This window comes from Choloepus didactylus, chromosome 2 (assembly GCF_015220235.1).
Source record: "Choloepus didactylus isolate mChoDid1 chromosome 2, mChoDid1.pri, whole genome shotgun sequence".
NCBI classification, from domain to species: Eukaryota; Metazoa; Chordata; class Mammalia; order Pilosa; family Megalonychidae; genus Choloepus; species Choloepus didactylus.
This window is the reverse complement of record NC_051308.1, coordinates 150,231,718-150,250,655: the sequence shown is the minus strand read 5'-3', so window position 1 is coordinate 150,250,655 and position 18,938 is coordinate 150,231,718. Positions and strand designations below refer to the sequence as shown.

General features: G+C 37.2%; 2 protein-coding genes across 10 annotated transcripts in view; one reads left to right on the top strand and one right to left on the bottom strand.

Annotated features, from left to right (window-relative positions):
* Window positions 1-15,759, bottom strand: part of GLMN (glomulin, FKBP associated protein) — a 29,418-nt gene extending 13,659 nt beyond the window's left edge. Inside the window, exons 1-10 of one of the 4 annotated variants that reach the window (XM_037826649.1) lie at window positions 15,632-15,726; window positions 15,188-15,440; window positions 14,681-14,746; window positions 14,137-14,262; window positions 11,204-11,323; window positions 10,303-10,326; window positions 9,046-9,154; window positions 6,263-6,503; window positions 4,891-4,993; window positions 871-1,058 (exon numbers count right to left, since the gene is read on the bottom strand). In XM_037826649.1, coding sequence (XP_037682577.1) covers window positions 871-1,058; window positions 4,891-4,993; window positions 6,263-6,503; window positions 9,046-9,154; window positions 10,303-10,326; window positions 11,204-11,323; window positions 14,137-14,262; window positions 14,681-14,719 — 950 coding nt within the window. In that variant the 5' untranslated portion in view covers window positions 14,720-14,746; window positions 15,188-15,440; window positions 15,632-15,726. Of the gene's footprint in view, window positions 1-870; window positions 1,059-4,890; window positions 4,994-6,262; window positions 6,504-9,045; window positions 9,155-10,302; window positions 10,327-11,203; window positions 11,324-14,136; window positions 14,263-14,680; window positions 14,747-15,187; window positions 15,441-15,631 lie in introns of all 4 variants that reach the window. The other 3 variants (XM_037826651.1, XM_037826648.1, XM_037826650.1) reach the window with 3 other exon arrangements.
* The window catches only part of RPAP2 (RNA polymerase II associated protein 2), a 197,068-nt gene continuing 193,884 nt past the window's right edge, over window positions 15,755-18,938 (top strand). For 2 of the 6 annotated variants that reach the window (XM_037826645.1, XM_037826646.1), the window contains exons 1-2: window positions 15,797-15,883; window positions 16,566-16,617. In XM_037826645.1, the coding sequence (XP_037682573.1) occupies window positions 15,814-15,883; window positions 16,566-16,617 (122 nt within the window). In that variant the 5' untranslated portion in view covers window positions 15,797-15,813. Of the gene's footprint in view, window positions 15,884-16,565; window positions 16,618-18,938 lie in introns of all 6 variants that reach the window. The other 4 variants (XR_005215302.1, XM_037826644.1, XM_037826647.1 and 1 more) reach the window with 3 other exon arrangements.

Below are 18,938 nucleotides of genomic sequence, written 5' to 3'. Positions count from 1 at the left end.
AAGACAAATACACAATCCTTATTCTCATGGACCTTAAAGTCCATAAGATATTACATTTTAAGATTATCTTTCTTTTTTAAATAATTGTGATAAACTATATGGAAAAAGGGGGACACATTCAAAGTAATTATAACAAGAGGATTCAACCTAAATTGGGTGATAAGAGAATGCTCTTCTCAGAAAGTGACATTTAAGGATAAAGATTGTTCTAAGCATACATGAAGGTCCTACAGCAGCAAAGTTCAAGACCTGTTTCAGCAAGAAACCAAAAGGAGGTCTGTGCTATTAGAGCATAGTAAATAAGAAGAAAGGTGGTTGGAGATGAATAAGGAAAATCAAGCAGGAGCCAGATCATGCATAAGCTTGTCTCACAAGTCATGTTAAGGCATTTAGACTTGATTCTGTATTGAAGAGTTTTAAGTAAAGGGTTGCTTTTTTAAAAGCTTCAGTTTCTAATATGTCGAGAATGGGCTAGATTAAAAGGAAGCAAGAGTGGATGTATAAGGACCCCACTCAGGATTACAGCAGAAGACATGATGGCAATTTAGACTATTCCATGAATACCTAACGAGTTCCTTCCTTTATAGGCCAAGGTGTTCCAACAGCTTCAAAACCAAGCTCAGTTTAACACTTTAATTTTTTTTTCCATTCCTGTATGCTTATTTGAACATATTCATTGCTTAACCACTACCGGCTTTACCAGATTTAGCTAGTATCGTTTAGAATAATAATAATAGCCATTGTTTCTACTTTATTTTAAATGTTTTACCATGTCAGTATTATTAACACATATATTTGGCATTAGACAGAACTAAGAGTTTGATGATATTTCTTTTATATTGCATGAAGAAACCAAACACTGACTCTTACCTGAACACCAGTGGAAGCTGATCAATACCCATGCCCAGTACAAATACTAGATATGCCAGAGAAGCCATAGCGTCTGCTAATTGTTTGTTTTCTTCTTCCTCAAATTCAAGATAATTCCAAGTTCTCTTTTTCCTTCCATGATTAAAAATCATTTTGGGGAAAGGGTCTCCCATTGCTGACAAAAAACCCTGTGAAAAGAACAAAAAAGGAAGCTGCAACAGACAGGCCTTAGGGTACTCTCCACCATGCTCAGGCCCAGGACAATCTCCTCCCCTTGAGTGTCGGTGGGACTTGTGAGACTTGCTTCTAACCAATGGAATTCGGTGAAGGCGGTAAGATGTCACTGCCATGATTAGATTATGTTGTAAGACAGAAGTGAAGGGATTTTTGCAGATGTATTCCAGGTTCCAAAATCCAAACCGATTTTGAGTTACTCTGAAAGAAGAGTACCCTGGGTGGACTTGACTTAATTGGATGGAGGGTTTTTAAAGAGGGTCCAGGTCCTCCTTAAAGTCAGATAGTCTCCCTTGCTGGCTTTAAAGAACTAAGCTGTCATGTTGTGACAAGGCCTAAGGAGAGGGCTATGTGACAAGGAACTGCAGGCAGGTTCTAGGAGTTAAAAGCAGCTCCTGGCCAACAGCCAGCTAGAAAATGGGGTCTTTAGTCTTACACCCACAACGAGATGAATTCTGCCAACAATCTGGAGGAAGTCTGGAAGTAGATCTTTCCCCAGTTAAACTTCTGATGAGACTGCAGCTCCAGCCAACACCTGGATTGCAGCCTGATAAGAACCTGAGCAAAGGACTTAGTTAAGCTGTGTCTGGACTCCCGACCCACAGAAACTGCAAGATAACAAATGTGTGTTGTGTTACGCTGCTAAGATTGTGGGAATCTGTTACACAGCAATAGAAAACTAATACTAAAGCCAACAGAAAATCATGTTTTACATAAGTATTTGTATATCAAATGGCTACTAAATCAACTCAATCTTTAATTTAGAATCATAATTAAAGACACATACAAAGTTTTATTGATAGTCAGATGACCTGACTGTTAGATGAAGGGCTCTGAGGTGCACAAAAGAAAATCATTTTACATTAAATTTTTTTTAAAAAAAAGTAATCAGAGACATTTGAGAACAATCTAAAATGGTGAGACATACAAATATCATGACATGATAGTAAAGCAACGATCTGGTCTGACTATATGATTTTTTCCCCCTTTTTTTGGTCCTTTATTGCTTCTCTCCATTAACACATCTTAAAATTCCTCTGGTTGCAAATATCCCATAAACCATTGAATTTGGTGCTTGCCTGGTGTATCAAATGACTTGGAGATCTTAAGACAGGAGATGGTGGTAAATAACTACTCATGTCAGTTTCATCAAGTCTATTAACTTTTTGAGTAGAGAAACAGTTATTTTGCAAGCTTTTGAAGTTTTTTTTTTTAATTTTTTGCATATGCCCTCATTCTCTCTTCATTTTAAATGTAATTTTATTGAGATATATTCACACACTATACAATCCATCCAAAGTATACAATCAGTGGTTCACAGTATCATTGCATACTTAAGCATTCATCACCATGATCAATTTTAGAACATTTGCATTGCTCCAGAAAAATAAAAACAGAAAACCCCAAACATCCCACACCCTTTATTGCCACCCCCTTTATTGACCCCTAGTATTGTACTCTACCCAATTTTAAGACTTACAATAAAAGTAGTTTAAATAAGACAGTGTAGTATTGTCAGAGACAGATATATAGATCACTGGAATAGAATAAAACAAACATCCAGAAGTAGATCCATACAAACACTGGCTACTGACTTTTTTTTTCCCTACATAGCTATACAATCATTATCAAAGATCAGGGCTACTGAATTACAGCTCAACAATTTCCAGTAATTCCTTCTAGCTATTCTAATACACTAGAAACCAAAAAGAAATATCTATATAATGATTCAGTAGTCATAATCATTTGTTAAATCCTAATTTCTCAGTTCCAGTTCCTCCCTCTCATTTAATCATTCTCTCAATCTTCAGGGATATCTGGCCACTGACCATTTTAACTTCTTTGTGCTGGAAAGGGGTGTTCACCTCATGGGGTAGAGGAATGAAACTGGTTGATGTTCTTGGAGAGACTGGTGGCTCTGGGTTTCAGGGCTTATCTGGCATAGGAACAATCTGGAGGCCTTAAGTTTCTAAAAAAAAATAAACTTACTAGGTAAAACATTTATAGAGTCTTAAATAGAGGCCAGGGTATTCTTTAGGGTTTTCAGGAATACTGTTGGTTGGGGCTTAGCACACTGTGGCAACTGGCAATATCTGGCTGAAGCCTGCATAGGAGTAACCTATGAGAAGGCATTCTCAATCTCAACAGTGCCATGGCCAGGCTCATCCCTAGGAGTCATGTCCTACTTTGCGAGGGAGACTTATCCCCCTGAGTGACTGTATGATTTTAATTGTCCTAACTTTGCTGATTCTTCTGCCTGTTCAAATCTGCTGTTGTACACCTCCAGTGTATTTTTAATCTCCATTATTGTGCCTTTAATCCCCATAATTTCTATGATACTTTTTAAACCTTCAAATTCTTCTTTATGCTCACACATTGACTTCTTAGTATCCTTTAGCTCTATACCCACCATTAGCTTATTTCTATCCATATTTACCTTCATTTCCTTGAATTGATTCAGGGGATTTTTTTAACTTCTTTGATTAGTTGTTTTAAATCCTGTGTCTCCTCTGACATTTTAATTTGTTCCCTTGACTGAGCCATATCTTCCTGTTTGTTAGTATGGCTTCTAATTTTTTGTTGATGCCTGGGCATCTGATTATTTTGATGTGTTAACTCCGAAGGTCATTTTCTCCCTCTTGCCTAGGGTTTTATTGTTGATTGACTTTGTGTTAAGGCTCTTCTTTGATCCCTGGTTCAACTTATTCTAGATCTTCATTGTTATCAGTAACTGTAACGTTTCCATAACATCAATTTTGAGCATTCTGCTATCTAACCTCCTATCTTTTCAGCTCACTCCTGTTAGTAACCTAACTCTTAACAATTTGCTAATCACATCAGGACCCACAAACCTACTGACCCCATCATCCTTTCACTGTCTCTCACACTCAGTATGTCCTAACTTCCCTCCTTACCCTGATTAAATTCCCTGGTCATCCTTAAAATCACCCCCTTACATACATGCTCAATGCCCTTGCCCCTCTCTTGCTTTGTAGAACTCATCAAGTTCTGAAAATCCCAACCTAGTTAAATCTCTCTCTCCTGTTATGCTGTACCCGAACTTATGCAGCAGAACATGTCTGAAGAAAAGAATACAGTCATGCTGACTGGCTCTCTTAAAATTCATGAACATCAACCTCAAGTACATGTTTTTCTATATTTCAGGTTATTTTCCTAAAACAGAATTCTGGCACATTTTAAAAAATTCTTGATGCATAAAGCCAAATTGTTCCTAAAATAAAATAAAGTTAACTTTTCTGGTGTTATTTTGGAAACATTTATCAAGAGCCTTTAAACTGAGCATATCCTTCAGCACAAAATTCCATTTTTAGGAATATATTTTAAAGAAATAATTAAAGAATTATGCAAAGATTGAGGTACAAGGATACTTACCACAGAATTAACAGTTAAAAGAAGAAAGAAAAAAGTCTGTAGTTGTCTGGAAACAATTTAAATGTTGAACTATATGGTCCAGGTTAAATAAATTATGCTAAATCCATACAATGGAATACTATTGAGCCAATGGATGAATATTTATTAATATGAAAAAACAGAATTCATAACATACTGCTAATGGGAGAGAAAAGTAGATTACAAACGAGTATGTATTACAATATGATATAACCTTTGAAAAAGTTGTATATAAGCAGAAAACAAGTTTGGAATGGAAGGTGTTAATAAATAAATGAATTCATTTACATGCTCATGTGCAGTATATGAGAATACAGGAAGATAATACTTCAGATTATAGCAGACTTTATAGCAGATTAAATTAACTCTACTTACTATGATTTCAGATGCAAAACACCTTAAAGGATCATTTTCAGCTTCTTCAGGCTGTTCGAGGAATTGTGCTGTCAGCAAAGGGTATTTCAAGCTTTTGAAACAACTAAGACATAAGAAATGGGTAACTGTGAATACAGTTCCTAAATATAAAATGCCTAGTTCTAATAAACATATCTTAGTTAATTTTACCTGAAAAATAATATAGGCACCAATAACTCAATGGCCTATAAAACTGGTGAAGTAGCATCATTCTTCCTAGTGAGGAGAGCACAAGAACCCTCTAGATTCACCTCCATGTCTGGATTATATCAATGGATTCTGAATGTTGGTTTGAGGGCCAGTGTTGGGCTCTGATGTAGTGTTCATAGGTTCAAGGAAAAATTGGAACATAGTAAATTTTTCATGAAACTGTATTTGTTTAATTTAGAAAATTAAACTGTATTCTGTGATTAAACCAAGCTTTCCTATTTCTTCAGTTAAACTCTTTTCTTTTATGAAATAATGATGATTATAAATGGCAAAATTTTTCTAACTGTTGTAACCTGGCCAAATAGAAAGATGACAATAAATTACTAGTCCCCACAATTAAAAAAAATAAAATTATTGTTCCATGTAGTTCAATAGTCCAGCACTGTCCATAAGAAATATAATGCAAGCCCCATATATAATTTAAAATTTAGTAGTCATTTTAAAAAGTTATAACCTTTTACAAAGTTATAAGCAGGAAAAATTAATTTTAATAATTTATGTTACTTAACCCAATCTATCTGAAATATTATTTCAAAATGTAATCAATATAAAAATTATTGAGGTATTTTACTTTTTAAAAATTTTTTATAACAAGTCTTCAAAATCCAGCAGGTATTTTACACATAAAGCTTATCTTACTTTGGACTAACTATATGTCAAGTGCCTGACAGCCATATTGGACAGTGCAGGTTTAGTCTATGGTCACTTTGGAGTGAATGCTATTTCCTATTGGTACTTTGCCACTGTTTTTGTGGTCAAGTTGGATGTACAACTGTCTGGTGCTCCTTCTTCTACTTGCAAAAAGAGAGCAAAAATACAATTCCCCCAATAAATGTCCAGATTCCTTAAGCTACATGTATCTGTTTCCCCCACTTTCATTACTCATTTATGATGATCAGTAAAGGTAATAAATAGGTGAATATAAAGTAAATTAAATGAAAAGGTTTTGATTCTGTAATTTTTAGAAATATCAAACCCCACTGTTGTATATGAACCCCATTTTCTTCTAAAATTTCAAATTTGAAACTAAATTTATATTTACGTAGCAAACATGGCAAAGAAACATAAAACAAGTAAACTAACAATTAATTAAGTCCACTGTAACATTTTTTTAAATACTTACAATTTCAGTAATTCATCCTTTAACTTTTCATTTTGCAGTGAGTTTTCTTTGTCATCAATGACTTCTTCCACAAAAGGTTTAGTGAACTCTATTAAGGCCTTACAGCACTGACAAAGGCCGTAGTCATCTGTTTGTATTTGTTCGTTTGAGTATGGAACAGGAAGAAGAGACAGCTGATTCCAAAGGGTAGACAATGCTAATCCAGCTGAATATGCCTTGTTGTTATGAAGTTTCTGAATCACTAAAACACACACCAATTTGTTACTTGAGGTGGCTCATCAATTATGCTAAACGTGTGACAAGAAGCCCAGTATATGTAGAAATTTTTTTCCCACATTTTGACAACTCTAAAATCAGGATGGCATATCATAGGTTAACAGGCAGTATTTTTTTTCCTTCTTTGTGGTACATGAAACAATAGAGCATCTCACAATCATGGCATCTTACAATAAATGAGACAAAATCTTGTTTAGGTACCTTTATAACATGTTACATACTTCATAAGACAAAAACACATTTTTCCATATTTGGGGAGTTGTTTAAGTATGAATTATGAGAAAGTACCTTGTAAACTATAAAGCATTATACAAATGGGGGTTTTGTTTTTTTTTTTTTCCTCTAGAAGAATCTGAATATTTCAAGTGGTTCAAAGCTGGTGGGCATTCATATTTACAACAAATTTACTCTAACTTTCAATTCTGGGTCCCTCTCTCAGACTCTAAGTTATATGTAGATAATAAAATGAAAAAGTAGCCTCTTCCCATGGATAAACACTACCTGTTCTGGTTGCTGAGTGACTTACCAATACTGTCACTGCACTCAGATAAGGAGCCTTATCATTCTACCCTACCTAATTGCATACCTCAACAGTACCTGTGCTATTCCCAGCCCCAATTCCCCAATGCAGAGGCTGAGCAATGCCTGATACTATCCTTATCCAAGATACAGGACTACTATAATGCTATCAGATTGAGTACTGCAGAGACCACCAATGTTATCTTTCAAATATGTTTACAGGGAAAATTCTAGATATAAGTTAGAGACAGGAAGATTAGGCAAAAAGCTGTAAGTTACAACATACCATATGAAAATTAGTATGGAATTACCATATGATCCAGCAATCCCACTTTTAGGTATCTACTCAAAAGAAATAAAAGCAGGGACTCATATATTTGCACACCAATGTTCAAAGCAGCACTATTCACAATTGCCAAGAGATGTAAGCAACCCAAGGGTTCGTCAACCGATGAATGGACAAAATGTGGTATATACATATGGCAGAATATTCAGCCATAAAAAGGAATGAAATCCTGATACATGTGATAGCACAGATGAACCTTGAAGGCATCATGTTGAGTGAAATAAGCCAGATACAAAAGAACAAATAATGTATGATCCTACTGATATGAAATAATTAGAATAAGCAAACTCATAGAGTCAGAATCTAGAATATTAGGTTAACAGGGGACAGGGTGGGGAAAGGCAATGGGAAGTTAAGGCTTAAAATGTATAAATTTCCTATTTAGAATGATGGAAATGTTTTGGTAATGGATGGTGGCACACTTTTGTTTTTATGTTTAATAAACTATATTTATAGAAAAGAGCACAGGCAACGTAGTTGACACTAATAAAGCCTCATTCATGCTTACATTCTGAAATTTCTTAAAAAGCTGCAAACTTAAATGCAAAATTCCTTTGCAGCATTAAATAATGTAGAACACCTCTCTTTTTTTCCCCAATTTTTATTTATTATAAAAATGTTTAAAACAATATTTTTAAAAAATTACCCCTACAGTCCCATCAACCTAATAAAATGCTTCCAATACTGACTTTATCCCAAATACAAACAGATTTTTACTTTTGAAATTATATTAAAATATGACTTCATAGCGGGCATCTCTTGGTATAAAATTACCTTATAGATATTTTACCATGATTGTTTCACAATTATTTTATCTTTTATTTTATTATTAAAATTTTTTTTCTTAGATAAGTTGTAGGATTACAGAAAAATCACAGAAAATACAGAGTTGCTATATAGACCTCCTTCTCACAGTTTTCTCTATTATTAACACTTTACATTAGTGGGGAGCAGAACATTTTGAATGTTATTAACAGCACTGAAATACATATATGAATGTTTGGTTGTACAAGTGGTAACAGAATAAAAATTAAAAAAAAAAAAAAATTTTCATGGAGCTACCCTACACAGCAAACCCTAAGTTAAACCATGGACTATATATAGTTAATAGTACAATTATAAAAATGTGCTTTTATCAACTGTAACAAATGTCCCACACCAATGTAAGGTGTTAATAATGAGGTAGTATATGGGAATCCTGTATTTTATGCATGATTGTTCTGTGAACCCACAACTTCTTGAATAAAGAAAAAAAAAGGAAGTAGAATAAACTCTGGTGCAACCCCTACGGAGTACTATGCAGCTGTGAAAAAGAATGAGGCTAACCTCTGTGAACAGAATAGAGGGATTTCCAAGATATATTATTAAAGGGGAAAAAAGTACAAAAGAGTATAGATAATATGCTACCCTTTTGTATAATAAAGATGGAAAATTTAAAAAAAAAATGACATTTAACAAAAGTATTTACTGGGCAGCTACTCTGATCTTTCTACAAGCAGCAGGATTCAACTTGGCATTGCTATTACTAATGTAAACAGACTACTCAATAATTAGTCGTCAACTTTACTTTACTGTAGTGTTGATGTTTTGGGGAAACATCAAGATAAAACAAGAAATATGTAGACACCAAAATGTTCATTACCTGTCTGTAATGGCTGAAGTAAAAGAAGAATAATTTGGGATATCTGCTTTCCAGAGGGTTCTTCAATCAGTTCAAGCAAACCCAACAATAATTCCTTTGGATTACATAACTATAAAAATATTCACAATTGAACCTGTTTAATACAAGTTGTATTTAAAGCCACATGATTATTTTTAAAAGAAGGCATATATTGAGAAAATACAATTGCTTTTGCTTAACAGTAAAACACCTCATACAATTGTTAAAAAAAAAAAAAAAAGTACCAGCAAAACATAAAATCTGTGATTGTCACATCACTGTAAGACTAAAAAGAAGGAAGTCAAAGGGTCTCTCAATGGGAGAATACATTTTGGAGACTTAAATTCCAGGCTAAAGGAAAAGTTAGAGAAGTAGGGGAAGGGAGAGCCTAATTACAAGAGCTGAGGTTACCTCTGAGCTTCACCTGTCTAGTCTAAAGCCCTAAAGCAGGTGGGACCATTCCATCTCACATTGCCAGGATATTTAGACTATAGTTCAGAGTCTCTTTTGTACTTCTTAAACAGATAAAACTTTGCATTGCCTTCTGACTGGCCAAACCTTAATACCTCACTCAGTTTTTAAAAACCCAAATAGTTAATAACTAATATCTAGATGGACTCCCCTCCTTCCAAGTATATATTTGCCTTTACTTCCTCTGATCTCTAAGTAGCTTTTCATGATGTCCTTTTTCTCAGAATTGACCTTTCTTAGATATTATATATTGACTTATAGCTCTTCTAACCTTTTTGGGTTTTTCTGTTTGCTTTTGGTTCAAAACAATGACACTCATTTATTTTGCTCATAAATCTGCAATTTGGTTAGGGTTCAGTGGGAAGTTTGTTTCTGCTGCATATGGCTTCATTTGGCGTAGCTCTACAAGGGGCTAGATGATCCACTTTCAAGATGGCTCACTCATGTGGCAGGCACATTGGTGCTGGGCTATCATTTAGGAACTCAAGTAGGCTATAGGGCAGGGACCTCAGCTCCTCGTTAAATGGGCCTCTCCAAAGCCTGCTTTGGCTTCTTCACGGCATGCCAGCTGGATTCTAAGAGTGAGTGTACCCAAAGAACCAGGTGGAAGTTATGTCACCTTTTATGACCTAGTGTCATTATAAGTCATATGGTGTCACTTCTGCCTTAATCACATCCATATTCAAGCTGAGGGAACAGAAACTGTAAACCATGAATCCAGAATAGAGTACACACATGTAGATTTCATGCCAACAGATGCTTACTGACCTGTAGAGCTGCCACTCTCCCCATCTTGCAGCAACAAGAAAAATTGAGTCACCAGTCCCATTAGCAGAAAAGCATGGTCACAGAATGACTTCACACTGGCAAAACAGCTCCAAGGCTTGGTATACTGTATTTCTCTGTTTTCTTTACTATGTTTATCTCCACTTGGGTACTGTTTTCTTAGAGCATTAACATGTGGAGACATGATCTTTCCTCTACTCAACAGGGGACTTTAAATATCCTTCAACTTCCAATAAAATGTGTCTTTTACAGTAATTTGAATATTTCAATTTCTAAGAAAATACACGAATTTCATATTTCTGGGTTAAACAGAAATAGAAAGTTATGGTTTGTGTACATTTTTTGGGTAATCTATTCTACTAACCTTTTAGCAAGGGTCTCTTTTTAAAGATGCTGGTCACAACTGATCTGTTTTCTACTATCTATTCCTATTTCCACTGTGATTACTTGCATTCTAGGTTTTTCATCTTCTTTAGGGAATATATCACAGAGGAAAGAGTACTGAGATTTGAGTTTAGTTAAAACATTGTCAAAAGATGGCAGTATGGCCTTGAACTGCTTCTACTAAATTTTGAATTCCCTATTCATCCAATAAAGGATACTCAAAATACAGCTTTCCAGGTATCTCCCCAGAAATTGTGAATCAGTATGTCTAGGAAGGGGTTAGTAAATTCTTATACCCAAGAAATGTAAGAAACACTGAAATAGAATTGCCCATCCAATCAACAAGATTGGGCCTTTCCACCAGAGTTCCCTCCAGCATGTACGTCATGAGCTAAGAGCATTCTTACCAAACAACAAGCAGTAAAGCTCTGAACATTAAAGGAAATTATAAAATACTTCTATGTGTTATGACAAAGAGAACCTAGTTTCGTTAACTTACCTTTACCAATAAATTAAGCATCAGAAAATAATCTTTTCTTTTATCATCTTCCTTATTATTCCACAAAAGACATCGAACAACAGGACCAACAAGATTCCAGCCCATATTCTTAATGATGGCCTGTAAAAACATGTTCAGAGTAAAGCCAACACTGCCATCTATAGGACTCTCAGGGTGCTTTCCTAACTTAGAGGCGCTTAGACTCTTCTCTGAAATAGGAAAGATGACGAAGGTGAGGCCTACAACGTTTCACCACTGACTTTTTGTGTAGGTTGATAATAAATATCAACATTTTTAAACAGTCTTCAAAAATTTCATGGAGGAAAAGCAAATGGGCCTTTACTTTTTACCCGGTAATTTGGTATTTCCCAGGATTTAAATTGTTCCCCTATTTTCAGTAAGAGAGTTAATTTGCTTAACATAAACTTTAGAAGGTTCACAATCATTGACTCGATTTCTTTATGAACCTGGGGAGCAAAATTCTCTGTGGAAGTTAAGTATTTGCAAGGTAACCCTTTAGTCTGGGGGAAGGGAGCATGGTGAATGGTTATGAGGGAGAGGAATAAATGCTGACTACCCATAGTCATTTAATACTAAATACCCCATTAAATACCCCATTTAATACTAACAACTCTATAGGATAAGATTGTTACCCTCAATTTACAGATGAGAATGCCACAGTTCAGATATTAATGACATGCCCAATGTCTAAAAACTAAACTGTGGAAGAGCTAGAATTTGCATGTAAGTCTGTCCAGCTCCAAAGCCCAAGATTTTTTCACTTTACCAGTGCTTCTCCACCAGTGGCGATTTTCCCCATTCCCAGGGAAATCTGACAATGTTGGAGACATTTTTGATTGTCATGACTGGAGGGTAGGGAGATGAATGTACTACTGGTATCTAGCAGGTAGAGGCCAGGAATGCTGCTAAACATCCTACAGTGCACAGCATAGTCCCCCACAACAAAGAATTATCCTGTCCATAATATCAACAGTGCCAAGGTTGAAAAAGTCTGCACTACACTGTCTTGGGACAAACTACTATTCATATATGTATGTGCATGTGTGTGTGTGATTGTACACAAAGCAGAGTAACAGTAAATCTTGATCAAAGTAGTATTACCTGGCAAGAACATTAAGTTACAGTATAGTTAGTCATAAACATTGTCGTGTTGATAGGTGAACCTTTGCATGTAGCAGACGAAACATTATAAAGGTGATGCTCAGGCTATTATAACCAAGCCTCACTATGATTATGGCATTAGCAATTTAGAAACATGCTAAAAATAAAACACTCAGGCATGCAAGGCACAGAGAATAATTTGGTTACACTTCCCTTCTCTTCTGCCTCACTCTCATCTCTACTTACTTTTTAAACAAGAGATTCCTCAAGACGAGGTCCTGGGCCTCTTCTCTTGTACCTCTTTTCTCTGAACTCAGGCAACTTCTTTTTGTTCCTAAATGCTTCAATTACTTAATCTCTAAACATCATTCACAAATCTACATCTTAATCTCCTATTTCTCTACTGAGCTCCAAACCTTACTTTCCAATTGCCTGCTGCACCCTAAACTCAACATTTCTAAAAGTAAACTCACTTGTCTTCCTTCCTTCAGGAAACACCCTCTCCTTGGGCTGCCCTTTTCTGCCCAGGATACCGTGTATTAATGTCTCAGAGGCTAGAAATCTAGTCATCTTTGATGCTTCACCCTCTCTCGTCTCTACAATCAATCAATCAGTCCCTTCTCCTTTACTCTAAAGTATCCTTGCAGGAGCTGTATGGTGCTAACTGGAGGGAAAGCAGAATCTTAAAAGCTCTCTGGAAGCAGGCTGAACAGGTCTGAATCTTGGAAGAGTCACATAAAAGCTGGGTTACCACTGGGCATGCCATTTTACCTCTTAGTGATTCTGCTTCCTTATCTACAAAATGAAGTGGTACCTACCTTATTGGATTCTAGAGAGGCTAAATGAACTAATAGATGCAAAGTACTTAAAACATCATCTGGCACATAGCAAAATACTCAACAGAAATTAGTTGTTATTATTAAACAAATGTATTAAATAAAATTCCCTGATTTTTCTAAAAAAAAAGAAAAAAAAGGGATAAGCCTTTTCAACTACTGACTAAGAGATTCTACAACAACATGTAATTAGAGTTTTAGGAATCCCCCAAATCCAATCAAGGTGCCCTGGTTATAATCACAGGCCAGTATGACTAGATTGTGATATCAACCAAGAAAACTTCTGTATAAATAAACAGCACTATAAATTAAGAAAGCATGTGTTCCTAGAAAGACTGTTCTCCTTGTATCCATAATAAGTGGAATCCAAAGATACAAAATTTGGCAGTGTGTCTCCAACACCACCTCCCAGTAAAAAGTTGTCTCTGATCCATAAACAAGATACAATTTCCCTGTAGAGAATGACCACTGGATGACACTGGCCAGTAATGTCATTCAGCTTTCCTCCTGTTATAATTTTATGTACACAGAATATTGTTTTGCTCATAATTTGGTTTTTCATACACATTTGGCTAGAAGAAGAGAAGGTACAGATCACCAACAATGAATATGTAGCCTGATACAAACATTTCTCAATGTAAATTACTAAGTTAAATGCCACTTTAATCCTCTAATCCAGAAGTAATTCCTGCTCCTTCTAAAGCCCTTTTCTTTTACTTCTACAGCATTTATTTGATTTCTTCTGCCTTCTTACTGCTAGTTGTTTACATGTTTATCTCTTCCACCAGACTGTAAGCATCTTAAAATAATATGACTACCTTGAATTCCTTTTTTATTTTCCATCATTTCCTATCACACTTTGTTACTACTTGATACTTAAATGTTTGATGAACAAATGAATAGACGAATAATAGCATCATGTGGTTATTCTCTTCTCAATAAAGACTGAGACATATATGCAAAGATCGCACTTACCTTGTTCTTTTCATTTTGAATAATTTCTAACAGTTGATCTGTATATCCCTCATCTATACACCTTTGGCCTGCTAACTGAAACAGACCAAAATCTTCTTCTTTAAAATTTTGCTCTTCTAGGATTTGCTGGCAAAACCAAAACAAAACAAAGGACAAACAAAAAATAAAAATTCAATATAATAACTACTTGATTTTTCCTGTCTGAAAAAAGAAAATCCATTTTAATTCTAGCTAAGTTGAACATAAATACACACATAAAAAATAGGATCACCCTAATAAATACTTTAATGATCTTGAAATCCACTATAACAAAGAAATCTATGAAAAGGTGAGTATTAAAATTTAGATTTATTTAGACAAAGATGTCACAGAAATAATCCAGTCTGCCTTCTTGTCCTACTGCTATTTATTCACAGGTCAAAAAAAGCAGGGATTAAAGAAGATAAATAAGTTGAGTGACCTCAAACGTAATTAAAACTAATCTGTGTCCTTCCTATATTTTAAAAGGCATTTATTTTTACAAAAAAATGAAAAAATTACTTACACATCTCCTTATTATGGATTGAAGTTCTTCCACAGCCATTCTTGGTTATTTTTCCTAGTTTCGATGCTGAAATGTACCAATATAAAATACACTGAGCTACCAGTGATTTTACATTGCAGTATTCATTAACTATGTTTTGTTCTTCTGCATCATTAGAAAACACAATAATGAAAACGGAAATTTTTAAAGCTGAAAATGTTATTACTGTGTGTTAGACTAAAAAAATAAAAGTTTATTTTTATAAAAAGTTCCCGTTGCATCTTTAAAATTTTCCAGGACCATAGTTTGAAAAATGCACTTAAAAGGTGAAAAACAAAAACCACCCTCTAGAGCACTCCCACGAGGCAGGACAAGTAGGAACTATAGAAAGGGTTTTAGTAAGACAAATGATTTTTTTAACTGAAAAAATTTCCAAAAAGTGGACCTAAAATCAAAGTTATAATCATGAGGGAATTTTATCTTTTTTGATGTCCCATTTGTCAAAAACATGAGTACAACACAACTCACCAAGAGGGGGTGAAGACTCGGATGCTCCCACCCCCACCCCAAGTGTGGCGGGGGTATTTCTCTTTAGGAGCTGCAGTCCCCCAAATAATCAATCCAGTCACTGAAATCTCTAAATCGCACGGAGACAAGGCAACTGATGGCCTTCGAGAGAACACTGCTCCGGTACGGCAGGTCATCGTTTCTCCCGGTTGGAAAGCCTGACCCCAGCCCTGCAATAAGGGCGCGGGGTCCGCAGGGTCCTCAGTGCCGCGCGCTCGAGAGAGACAAACCTCAGAGTGAGTGCAGGAGGCATTTAACGGAAGCCATTTCTCCCTACTCCTGCTCGCCTGAGCACAGACCCCGTCACCTCACCTGGCCTGGTTTGCCCACCGCACCCGGCCTTCCCGGCCTCACAGACCACCCGCTGGCCCTGGCAGCCAGGGACCGCCCGGAGCGTACACTTACCGGGCGGACCTCTTGCCCTTCTCAGCGACCTCCTCAACCTTCTCCGGCCACGCAGGCCGCAATCCGGGTGCCGCCCCGCGCCGGCCTGCTCCGCCCCCGACCCTCTCCCGCTCTACGTGAGGGAGGCGGAGCGTCTGGGAGGGACGCCAGTGCTGGTCTCCGACTTCTGACGACGCTTCCCAATGGCTGCCTGGGCGCCGCCGCTTTCCGCTGGCCACAGGGCCCGAGCTTCCGGCTCTCGAAAGACCGCAGGTAGGAACAAGGACCGCTTCCCATGTTTGGCCCCTGAGAACTGGGCCCCGACAGAGTTTCAGACCGAGGCGCGCGTGGCGTCCTGAAAGGCTGCCCCAGGGGAGAGGGTCTCCGGGACCGAGAGAGGAACGCTTCCCATACCGAGCCGTTTACGTAACTGTTCCAAGATTTTTCCCGTGGTGGGCTTTGGCCCCAGCCTTAGAGGTGCTGGGAGCCTAGCGCTGGGTGTCGCCGGGCTGGTCAGGTGACCAGGCAGCGTCGGCAGGCCGTTTGCTGCTGGCCTGGGACCCCAGACCTGTCTTCCTTGCAGATGTGCCCCGACCTTGATGCTCCGATTCTCTGAATTGTTAGACCGTCCTGTCTTCCTCCGGGAGCGAACGTTTAGGGGATGGGGAGAGATTTCCCCAGAACTCAGATTTTCAGGAGTGTCTAACCAAGCACCTCTGTTACATAAGAAAGTTCAGTTCCCAAAGAGGGGAATAATTAATTAATTTTTAAAAATGAAAAATAATTGGATTATTTCCCATATAATTTTGGTTTACAAACAGGATTGGAAATGAAATGTGTGGAAAATTAGAAACAGTGTTCTAGTGTGTTTGAGTTATTTGTGCAGGAATTTGTCCTGCATTTAGTGTATTTGTGCAGACTTGGCCCACTGTGCCTTTTTTTTTAATATGTTTATATATAGGAACTAAACAGACAAGTGCCTTGAAACAAGAAGATGCTTCTAAAAGGTATGAGAACTGCTTGGACAACTCCGTTCACTTATCTATATATTTCATATTAATAGAACTATTTTTAAAAACTACAGTGGGTGCTGCCCTAGAGAAAATTGTTATGACAGGGAAGGTGAAAGCCTGGGAAACACTATAAATTCTTACACTGATTATTACATTCCTCTGCTCCAGCTTTGAGAAAACCAAACCTGAGACTTTTAGGCTGCTGGTTAAGATATGAGTGTGTGTAGAAAGATGTCTGCAGGACACCTTAACAAGGTATTCCTTCTCCACCTCTGCTGGGACACTTTCCCTTTTTTGCTATGCCAAGGACTCAGTGTCCAAATTTCTCTCGTTATCACTCCAAGAAGACTTTTCTGTTCTTTGTTTACAAGTCTGGATTTTCATTAAAAAGTTGTCATGTACTGTGTCTTGACTTATAAAAAGGCAAGGTTATTATCACCTGTAAAAAAAGGTTTCTAGAATAGTAGTTGTGTATGATGGGGATTAAAATACATGTCTCTGATTTCTTGTTTTGTGAAGACTCAATAAATTATATTGGTTTTGGTCTGCATTTATTCATTTATTTAAGCATTCTTTCAAAAATTATGCATTCTGAACTGCCATACCTGTATTAGGCCCTGATGAAATGATGCTGAATATAGTAGACAGTTCCCGTGTAGTGGAAGAGATACCAATTAAATGATCACAGATAAATAGATAATTACAGATTGTGATAAGTGCTATAAAAAAAAAAACAAGACTCCAATGTTAGGAGAATGAATGGAAGAATGGAAGTCCCCTTTAGCCTAGGGTTGGTGGGGAGGATGGCTGCGGGTTTTCAGGACAAAGTTTCTCTGATGATGTAGTAATTAAACTGAGCCCTTAAGGCTAAGAGAGTTAACCAGAAAAAGATTAGTGAGGAGAGACTTTTAGCCAGAGGTGATAGAATGTGTGAAAACCCTGAGACCAGAAGTGCTTGACCAGTTCAAAAAAGGCAAGATGGCTAGGGTGGTGTGCAGCATTCTGAGCAGGGAAGCAAAGGGGCATAGGAAAAGGTAGGAGGCAGGAGCCTGGAAGGCTATGGTAAGGTATTTATATTTTTGTTCTAAATGCAAACCAGGAAACATTTTCTAACAGAGTGAAGTGATTCAAGATTTTTTGTTTAAAATTTTATTGTGGTAACATAAATTTTATCTTTCCAAAACATAAAATTTTCCATTTTAACTATTTTAAGTGTACAATTCACTGGCATTAATTACATTTACAAGGTTATGCTATACCACCACTATCTGTTACCAAAACTTTTTCATTACCTCAAACAGAAGGTCTGTACCCACTAACCAATAACTTCCCCATTCCTGCCACTCCCAAACCTTGGTAACTACTGATCTGCTTTCTATCTCTATGAAGTTGCATATTCTACGTATTTCATGTAACTCCAATCGTAGTTTGATTCCATTGGTCTGTGTTGTCTGTCCTTGTGCCTGCACCATGCTGCTGTGATTACTGTGGTTTTGTAGCAAAATTTGAAGATCAGGAAATGCGAGTCCTCCAACGTCATTCTTTTACAACATGGCTTTGGCCATGGTGTTCTTCTGCAAAGAAGGTTGTTGAAATTTTGATTGGGGGCGGGGCAAGATGGCGGACTGGTGAGCTGTATGTTTTAGTTACTCCTCCAGGAAAGTAGGTAGAAAGCCAGGAACTGCATGGACTGGACACCACAGAGCAATCTGACTTTGGGCATACTTCATGCAACACTCATGAAAACGTGGAACTGCTGAGATCAGCGAAATCTGTAAGTTTTTGTGGCCAGGGGACCCGCACCCCTCCCTGCCAGGCTCAGTCCCGTGGGAGGAGGGGCTGTCAGCTCCGGGAAGGAGAAGGGAGAACTGCAGTGGCAGCTCTTATCGGAAACTCATTCTACTGATCCAAACTCCAACCATAGATAGACTGAGACCAGACACCAGAGAATCTGAGAGCAGCCAGCCCAGCAGAGAGGAGACAGGCATAGAAAAAAACAGCACGAAAAACTCCAAAATAAAAGCAGAGGATTTCTGGAGTTCTGGTGAACATAGAACAGGATTTCTGGAGTTCTGGTGAACATAGAACAGGGCAGAGCTCAGGCCCTGAGGCTCATATGCAAATCCCGAAGAAAAGCTGATTTCTCTGCCCTGTGGACCTTTCCTTAATGGCCCTAATTGCTTTGTCTCTTAGCATTTCAATAACCCATTAGATCTTTGAGGAGGGCCTCTTTTTTAAATCCTTTTTTCTTTTTCTAAAACAATTACTCTAAGAAGCCCAATACAGAAAGCTTCAAAGACTTGCAATTTGGGCAG